The sequence below is a fragment of the Nansenia antarctica genome (genome assembly GCF_963989245.1).
Source record: "Nansenia antarctica genome assembly, chromosome: 10".
Classification (NCBI taxonomy): domain Eukaryota; kingdom Metazoa; phylum Chordata; class Actinopteri; order Argentiniformes; family Microstomatidae; genus Nansenia; species Nansenia antarctica.
Window position 1 is genome coordinate 23979449 of NC_137680.1, and position 10000 is coordinate 23989448.

A 10000-nucleotide genomic window follows, 5' to 3' on the forward strand; every position below is an offset into this window, starting at 1 on the left:
ACAGTACATTTTGAATGAATACTTTTACTAAACGTTTGATTTGTATTGTTTACTTAAAGCAATATAAAGCGACAGCTTGTGTCTGTTGGCAGCTGGTGATGTTATCGCGGCTGGTTGGGATGCAGGAGATCGGGGTTCGAGATCGGGTTACTCTCTCAGTCCCGTTCGCTACAATACTACCAACTATTATTGTAATGTAGCTGCGCTGCTGTTACCTCTCTGCTCTACAAGCCTATACACTTTGAAGTCTGCTCCCACCTCTTAAGCCTGCCACTGCCGTGGTGCCCTTGAGCAACCGTCTGTGTAGAACTGTAATGTTATAAATACAGTCTGTATAGAACTGTAATGTTATAAATACAGTCTGTAGAACTGTAATGTTATAAATACAGTCTGTAGAACTGTAATGTTATAAATACAGTGTGTTGATGTCCGGGGCGTGTGTGTGTGTGTGTGCAGGAGGGAGCCCTGGACCTGCTGAAGGAGCTGCAGACTGTCAACATGACCCTGAAACTGCTGCAGGTGATGTCCCTCACACACACACACACACACACACACACACACACACACACACACACACACACACAGGACACCTGCGCTCAAACACACACACACACACACACACACACACACACAAAGGACACCTGCGCTCACACACACACACGTGAACTGAACTGAACTGAGCTGAACTGAGCTGAACTGAACTGAGCTGAACTGAACAGAGATTAACTGAACTGAACTGAACTGAACTGAACTGAGCTGAACTGAACTGAGCTGAACTGAACTGAGCTGAACTGAACTGTACTGAACTGAGCTGAACTGAACTGAACTGAGCTGAACTGAACTGAATTGAACTGAACTGAACTGAACTGAGCTGAACTGAATTGAGCTGAACTGATCTGAGCTGAACTGAACTGAGCTGAACTGAAGTGTGTGTGTGTGTGTGTGTGTGTGTGTGTGTGTGTGTCTAGGAGACGCGTATCGGGCTGGCGGTGAGCGGCGTGAGGAAGCAGAGTGAGGAGGAGGAGGTGGTGGCGCTGGCCAAGGGCCTCATCAGGGACTGGAAGACTCTGCTGGGTACGAGCCTTCTGGTCGCTATGGACCTCTGCTCTGGTTGCTATGGAGCTCTGTATGGCTGTTCTGAGGTGGTGGATGACTGGATGACTGTTCTGAGGTGGTGTGTGACTGTATGACTGTTCTGTTCTGAGGTGGTATGACTGTTCTGTTCTGAGGTGGTGTGACTGTTCTGTTCTGAGGTGGTGGATGGCTGTTCTGAGATGGTGGATGGCTGTTCTGAGGTGGTGGATGGCTGCTATGATGAATATGACAGACAGGTTATTTCCTGACTCATGTTTAGGCTCCGCCCACTCCCCGAGGGAGAAGACCAATCAGGTGAGGAATGGGGTGGAGCCTAACGACAGCAACACCAGCGGGTCCCCCGGCTCCTCCCCCTCAGAGAGAGACACCAGGTTGGTACACACACACGTACACACACACACACACACACACACACACACACGCTCACACACACGTACACACACCACACACACACACACACCACACACACTCACACATACACACACACACACACACACACACACATACACACACACACAGACACACACACACACACACACACACAGACACACATGTATGCGAATGCGAAGTGTGTGCACACACACACGTACACACACATACGCACACACACATACGCACGCGCACACACACATATGCACACGCACACACACGTACACACACCACACACACATACACACACACACACACCACACACACACACATATACACACACACACACATACACACACAGACACACACACGCACGCACGCACACACACACACACACACACACACACACACACACACACACACACACACACACATATACACACACACCAGGGATGACGGGGGAGGAAGGGTGTTCACACTTGTCCGTTGACTTTCCAGCACTGCTGCAAGACACTTTAGCACCTGGTCGTGCCGCCAGGTGTAACGGCCTTGGGTGAGGCTGGTCTTGCATCCCACTAAGATGTGCTTCAGTGTTGCTGGACTTGGACATAGAGGGCACGTGGGGTCTTCGCCATACCACTGGCTTAGGTTTGCAGGAGAAGGCAGGACATCGTAGGCAGCCCTGATGGTGAAGCTCGCCCTGAATGCCTCCATCTCCCACAGATCTTTCCAGGAGATGTTCCTCTTTTCCACTCCTTCCCATGCCATCCACTGCCCTTGCTTTGCCTGCGCCACAGCTTGTCCGCGCCTTCCTGCTTCCTCTTCCCGACGTGCCTCCTGGACCACCAGCTTGCGTCTCTGAGATGCTCCAGGCCGGTGTACTAATCCCGAGGCCAAGACCACTCCTCCCCTCCTGCACTCGGCCCACAATGTCCCTGTGTCTGAGCGCTGCCTTTGCCTGCTCAGTTGCAGCCAATGGGGTCCACTTCCTCCCAGCAGCCAGGATGGGGGCAGCTTGGGCTACAAATGGATCGTTCGAATCCATTTCCAATTCTCGGAGACTGTTGGAATGGTTTTTTCGCCAATGTGGAAGCGGTGGTCTGACAGCTTCCCCTTGACAATGGAGATGCTTCTGGACTTGCTCGGATTGATCTTCATTCGAGCCAACTCAATGTTTTCCTGGCGCTTTCTTAGTAGCCGTACTGTGCAAGCCTTGGTCGTGGTGAGTGTTGTGAGGTCATCCATGTAGGCTTTGACCGGCGGCAGGCTCAGCCCAGGTCTTATTCGCTGTCCGCCAACCACCCATCGAGAGGCCCGAATGATGACCTCCATGGCCAGGGTGAAGGCCAGTGGGAGATGCTGCAGCCGGCCATAATTCCCACTTCCAGATGTTGCCATGCTGTGGTGTACTCTGCTGTGGTCACGCGGAGCTGGACGTCCTGGAAGTAGGCCTTGACAAGGGTTGTGAGAGCTGGTGGGATCCTCAAGTAGTCGAAGGCTGTCCACAGGAGGTTGTGAGGGACTGAGCCAAAGGCGTTCATGAGATCCAGGAACACCACGTGGAGATCCGTTCCCTCCTTCTTGGCGACCTGGATCTAATGCCAGATGACACTAGCGTCTTCGACACACCCTGAGAAGCCGGTCTTATTCGCTGTCCGCCAACCACCCATCGAGAGGCCCGAATGATGACCTCCATGGCCAGGGTGAAGGCCAGTGGGAGATGCTGCAGCCGGCCATAATTCCCACTTCCAGATGTTGCCATGCTGTGGTGTACTCTGCTGTGGTCACGCGGAGCTGGACGTCCTGGAAGTAGGCCTTGACAAGGGTTGTGAGAGCTGGTGGGATCCTCAAGTAGTCGAAGGCTGTCCACAGGAGGTTGTGAGGGACTGAGCCAAAGGCGTTCATGAGATCCAGGAACACCACGTGGAGATCCGTTCCCTCCTTCTTGGCGACCTGGATCTAATGCCAGATGACACTAGCGTCTTCGACACACCCTGAGAAGCCTGAGATGCCTGCTCAGGTTGTTTCTTTGCAGGTATCCTGCCAGCCTATGAGCTACCACGCTGAAAAAGATTTTTCCCTCGACATTTAGAAGGCTGATCTGGCGGAACTGGACGATATCTGTTGAGGCTTTTCCTTGGGGATAAGGATCCCTCCGGCTCTCCGCCAGGACGTTGGTATCTCCTTCTTTTGCCACACGACTTTCATCAGCTTCCAGAGGAATCTCAGGACATCTGGTGCGTTTTTCTAGAGCCTGTATGGAACTCCGTTGGGACCTGGAGCTGACGCGGCCCTAGCTCTACGCACAGTTTTGTCTACTTCACTCCACCTGGGTGGACTGATATCTAGTTCGTGCTCTGGTGGATTGACTGGTGGCATGTCAGGTGGGAGCGTAACCTCTTCCTGGTGTCGGTCATCTGTGCAGCACTTTTTCAGATGTTCTTCCAGGTGGGCCTTTGCCACTGAGAGACTTCCACTCTTCTGGACTCTTCACAAATTTGAAAGGATCTTTGTAGAAGCGTGATCTTGTTTGCTCCTTCCTTCTGCGCCTCTTCAGGAGGTTTTCAGCTCTCCTCAGTGTTGCAAGCCTGCTCTTAATCTCTTCCTGCAGCAGGTTTATTCCCTCTTTCTCCTCCTCTGTGGCCTTCCTCCATTGCTTCTTCAGCTGCCTCCTCTCCTTGACTAGTCGGTCTATTTCTGTCTGCCTTCTGGACTTGGTGGGAATTGACTGAGTAGATTGTTTGCCTTCGACCACTCCGAACTGTTCCGCTCCATAGGCATAGATGAGGTTGCCCATTCTCTCCAGCTTCTTCATGGTGGTGCCTCTGATCCCTAGGATGTTGCAGAGATCAGTGTTAACCTCCTTCCACAGCGTCTTGTTGCAGGACTTTGGCCACTTGACTAATGGCCTTCGCCCCTGGATCTTCTTCTCTGCTGGTGGTCGTGATGTGTTGGATTCAGGTTGCTCTCCTGTGCCTTGTTCTTCCTCCTCTGGGACAGGGGTGTTGATGTCCTGCAGACTGTGGTGTGTGTCCTGCTGCTGAACTTCAGTCGACTGACTCGGCCTGCTTCTCAAAAAGTAGCTGTCGATGCGACTTCCCTGTTGACCCTTCTTTAGGCACCCTTTCTTGCCCTGGTGTATCTTCAGGCCATGGGTGGAAGTAACCTTTGTCCAGCCACATACGCAGTTCTGGAGCATGTGTCCTGCTGTAGCTGTCGGAGCCTCAGGTATGCTGATCATCAATCTCGTAGTCTGTTCCGTTCCTGTGTTCATCACCGGGTTGTCTGCCGACGAGCCATCTTCCGCCCCCGCTCCCGCCGGCTCAGGGGGGTGTTAGCGTGTTAGCGTGCATGTTAGCAGGTGTTTTCTTCTTAGGACTTTTCGTAGCCAAGTTTGGGTGGGACCCATACACCGCTCGTGCTGGATCCCGCCGCCACGGGTAGCTAGCCCAGTAGTTGGGGTCTATTCCCTCCTGTCAGCTGTCTTTCCATGCTGTCGCAAGGTCGTTCCCTTGTTGCCAGCTGCACTTTCACAGCAGTCACCAGTTCACCAGTGTAGATATAAGGTGTACCATATACTGGTACACCTTAGAGTAGATATAGTTTTATTTTTGCTGTTGTATCTGTTAACCCGTGTGTGTGTGTGTGTGTGTGTGTATGTGTACTGTTTTCCTACCCAGTCCCAGCAGAAGGTCCGAGGCAGACTCTGACAAACACAGGAAAGAGAAACACTGTGACGATGAAGATGAAGATGAAGAAGATGATGATGATGAACACAGGAAAGACAGGAAGAAGGAGAGAGGCTCAGACCAACACACATGTGAACGACACACAGAGCCGCCCAGCAACGGGAAACAAACGGAAGAACCCGGAAGAGGAGAGGAAGGCAGGAAACACAAGGCCAGAGAGGAGGCCAGGAGAGAGAGGCCGAGAGAGGAGGAGACAAGGAGAGAGAGGTCGAGAGAGGAGGAGACCAGGAGGTCAAGGCCCAGAGAGGAGGAGACCAGGAGGGAGAGGCCGAGAGAGGAGGAGACCAGGAGGTCAAGGCCGAGAGAGGAGGAGACCAGGAGGTCGAGGCATGCAGAGGAACACAGACACCAGAGAGCCGTGTACCATCCTCCTAGACCAGCAGAGAACCACGCCAGAGACTTTGAGAGGTGAGAGAAGGAGGGGTAGAGGGATGGAGAGGTGGAGAGAGAAGGAGAGAGAGAGAGAGAAGGAGAGGTAGAGAGAGATGGAGAGGTAGAGAGAGATGGAGAGAGAGAGAGAGATGGAGAGGTGGAGAGGTAGAGAGAGATGGAGAGGTAGAGGTAGAGAGATGGAAAGGTAGAGAGGTAGAGAGAGATGGAGAGGTAGAGAAAGATGGAGAGGTAGAGAGGTAGAGAGAGAGAGGTAGAGAGATGGAGAGGTAGAGAAAGATGGAGAGGTAGAGAGGTAGAGAGAGAGGTAGAGAGATGGAGAGGTAGAGAGAGATGGAGAGAGATGGAGAGGTAGAGAGATGGAGAGGTAGAGAGAGAGGTAGAGAGAGATGGAGAGGTAGAGAGAGATGGAGAGGTAGAGACAGAGAGGTAGAGAGATGGAGAGGTAGAGAGAGATGGAGAGAGATGGAGAGGTAGAGAGAGAGGTAGAGAGAGATGGAGAGGTAGAGAGAGATGGAGAGGTAGAGAGGTAGAGAGAGATGGAGAGGTAGAGAGAGATGGAGAGGTAGAGAGGTAGAGAGAGATAGAGAGGTAGAGAGAGATGGAGAGAGATGGAGAGGTAGAGAGAGATGGAGAGGTAGAGAGAGATGGAGAGAGATGGAGAGGTAGAGAGGTAGAGAGATGGAGAGGTGGAGAGATGGAGAGGTAGAGAGTTAGAGAGTGGGAGATGGAGAGGTAGAGAGAGATGGAGAGAGATGGAGAGGTAGAGAGATGGAGAGGTGGAGAGATGGAGAGATGGAGAGAGAGATGGAGAGAGAGGGAGAGAGAGATGGAGAGGGAGAGAGGGAGAGAGAGATGGAGAAGGAGAGAGGGAGAGAGAGGTAGAGAGAGATGGAGAGAGGGAGAGAGAGGGAGAGAGATAGAAAGAGGAAGAGAGGGAGAGAGATAGAAAGAGGTAGAGAGGTAGAGAGATGGAGAGGTGGAGAGATGGAGAGGTAGAGAGTGGGAGATGGAGAGGTAGAGAGAGATGGAGAGAGATGGAGAGGTAGAGAGGTAGAGAGATGGAGAGGTGGAGAGATGGAGAGAGAGATGGAGAGAGAGGGAGAGAGAGATGGAGAGGGAGAGAGGGAGAGAGAGATGGAGAAGGAGAGAGGGAGAGAGAGGTAGAGAGAGATGGAGAGAGGGAGAGAGAGGGAGAGAGATAGAAAGAGGAAGAGAGGGAGAGAGATAGAAAGAGGTAGAGAGAGATGGAGAGAGGTAGAGAGAGATGGAGAGAGGTAGAGAGAGATGGAGAGAGGGAGAGAGAGGGAGAGAGATAGAAAGAGGGAGAGAGAGAGGGAGAGAGGTAGAGAAAGATGGAGAGAGGGAGAGAGATAGAAAGAGGGAGAGAGAGAGGGAGAGAGGTAGAGAGAGACGGAGAGAGGGAGAGAGAGGGAGAGATAGAAAGAGGGAGAGAGGGAGGGAGAGATGCAGAGGGAGAGAGGGACAGAGAGGTAGAGAGAGATGGAGAGAGGGAGAGAGAGAGAGGGAGAGAGAGAGGGAGAGAGAGATGGAGAGGGAGAGAGGGAGAGAGAGCGAGAGAGAGATAGAAAGAGGGATAGAGAGAGAGAGGGAGAGAGAGAGAGAGAGGGAGAGAGAGGGAGAGAAAGGGAGAGAGGGAGAGAGAGAGGGAGAGAGGTGAAGCTGTTCTTCAGATGTGTTCTGTGTGGTCATGTCTTCTCTAGGAGGAGCGTGATGGACAGCAACATCCTGTACCCCACCCGCTACCCCTCCCCCCCGCGCCTCTTCCGCCCCCCCCCTCCCCCCGCCAGGCGCCCTCCCCCCGCCAGGCGCCCTCCCCCCTCCCCCCCCCGGCCCACTCGGCCTCCCGCCAAACGCCCAGCGGTGGAAGTGAAGAGAGAGAGGTCAGGAGGGTCGCAGTGCACGTGATGCTAGTGCACGTGATGCTAGTGCATGTTGGTGCTAGTGCACGTGATGCTAGTGCACATGATGCTAGTGCACGTTAGTGCTAGTGCACGTGATGCTAGTCCATGTGATGCTAGTGCACGTGATGCTAGTGCACGTGAAGAGACGTGACCGAGCAGCGTGACTGACGAGTTGGTGCTAGTGCACGTGATGCTCGTGCACGTTGGTGCTAGTGCATGTGTAATGTGTATGAATCACATTAGAATAGTTTTATTGCCATGGCAATCACCTTGTCAATCAATTGTTGGAATTTGGTGTTTTTTGCTCTAGACACAGAGTCAGCCATAGTCAGCGGTCCTGGAGCAATTAGGGGGGTTAAGTGCCTTGCTCAAGGGCACATGCAGCTCCCTCCTGAGGCGGGGATCGAACCAGCGACCTTCCAGCGACCTTCCGATTGCTAGCCGGCCTCTCTAACCTCTAGGCCACCGCTGCTCCCACTCCATACATACATACAGCATCATTATATATTTGAGAGGTGTGATTAGTAGCTGTATTACGGTATTAGCATACGGTATTAGCGTGGTGTGATTAGTAGCTGTATTACGGTATTAGCATACGGTATTAGCGTGGTGTGATTAGTAGCCGTATTACGGTATTAGCATGGTGTGATTAGTAGCTGTATTACGGTATTAGCATGGTGTGATTAGTAGCTGTATTACGGTATTAGCATGGTGTGATTAGTAGCTGTATTACGGTATTAGCATGGTGTGATTAGTAGCTGTATTAGCGTGGTGTGATTAGTAGCTGTATTACGGTATTAGCATGGTGTGATTAGTAGCTGTATTAGCGTGGTGTGATTAGTAGCTGTATTACGGTATTAGCATGGTGTGATTAGTAGGTGTATTACGGTTGTGATCTTTCTGCTCACATCAGGAAAGACTCTCTGGATGCTGAGCCTTCCTCCCGTGCTCCCCGTCCCCGCCCTCCCCCGCCTCCCCCTCCCCCTCCCCCCCCAGCCAGACGACCTTCGTTGGAGGTGAAGAAGGAGAGGTCAGAGGTCATGTAGTGTTTAGATTATTAGACTCAACTTTATTGTCCATCCAGGGATGGACAGGTGTGACACGGTCTGGTGAAGGTGGGAACAAGTCGGCAACCAATCAAAATGTTCAGACTTTTATTTTGAAACACGGAACTACGTTTCAACGTTGTTGAGAATCACAACACAAACTCGCTAGTCAAGCCAAAACAACACAATGGATTGGGTGAGTAATCCCCACTGCTACCTAGGTAACTAGAACACTACTTTACATTGTTACCTAGTTAACTACAACACTACTTTACATTGTTACCTAGTTAACTACAACACTACTTTACATTGTTACCTAGTTAACTAGAACACTACTTTACATTGTTACCTAGTTAACTACAACACTACTTTACACTGTTACCTAGTTAACTACAACACTACTTTACATTGTTACCTAGTTAACTACAACACTACTTTACATTGTTACCTAGTTAACTAGAACACTACTTTACATTGTTACCTAGTTTACTAGAACACTACTTTACATTGTTACCTAGTTAACTAGAACGCTACTTTACATTGTTACCTAGTTAACTACAACACTACTTTACATTGTTACCTAGTTAACTACAACACTACTTTACATTGTTACCTAGTTAACTAGAACACTACTTTATATTGTTACCTAGTTAACTAGAACACTACTTTACATTGTTACCTAGTTAACTAGAACACTACTTTACATTGTTACCTAGTTAACTACAACACTACTTTATATTGTTACCTAGTTAACTAGAACACTACTTTACATTATTACCTAGTTAACTAGAACACTACTTTACATTGTTAACAGGGTCACCAAACAAGCTGTGTTAGTTGACTAGCGATGTGTGTCATTGATATTCAACAACGCTGAAATATATTTTAAATTTTTCTAAATAAAAGTCTGAACATTAAATCAGCTGTCGGCTTGTTCCCCCATTCACCAGACTGTCATGTTTATCTTTGGCTTCACCAGTTCCATAAACACATAAAATGCTAAATAGTCACCATACACAACACATAGAAACATGCTAAATAGTCACCATACACAATTGCACATCCTACCAGTAGTGACAAGGGCTCTAGCTAAATGCTAAACTAGAGAAACATCAGTCAGGAAGGATAAGGAGAGACAATTGGTCTGTGGCCACCTCCTGCAAAGCAGTGAAGTTGAAGTGATTAACAGTCGCTAACGCTTCCTAACTGGACAGACGCGTATCCCAGAAGTGACCTGGTGTTAGACTGTGGTGATTAAGTGTTCAGTCTATTTAGCTTAATTTGGCACAGGAACACTCTCATATTGTTTGTACACTCTGTGAGCCTTGGTAGAGCCCTGGTGTGTGTGTGTGTGTGTGTGTGTGTGTGTACAATCCTGTGATAGTGAGCCTGTGTGTTTCTCGTTCAGGAAACATGCCGCCCCAGA

At 50.3% G+C, this 10000-nt stretch overlaps 1 protein-coding gene across 1 annotated transcript in view; it reads left to right on the forward strand.

Moving 5' to 3' along the window:
* The window catches only part of LOC308166781 (transcription elongation factor A protein 3-like), a gene marked incomplete at both ends in the record, with an annotated part of 26425 nt that overhangs the window by 917 nt on the left and 15508 nt on the right, over positions 1-10000 (forward strand). Inside the window, 4 exons of the mRNA XM_080541107.1 lie at positions 457-519; positions 969-1074; positions 1355-1466; positions 7328-7507. Coding sequence (XP_080397233.1) covers positions 457-519; positions 969-1074; positions 1355-1466; positions 7328-7507 — 461 coding nt within the window. The remainder of the gene's footprint in view (positions 1-456; positions 520-968; positions 1075-1354; positions 1467-7327; positions 7508-10000) is intronic.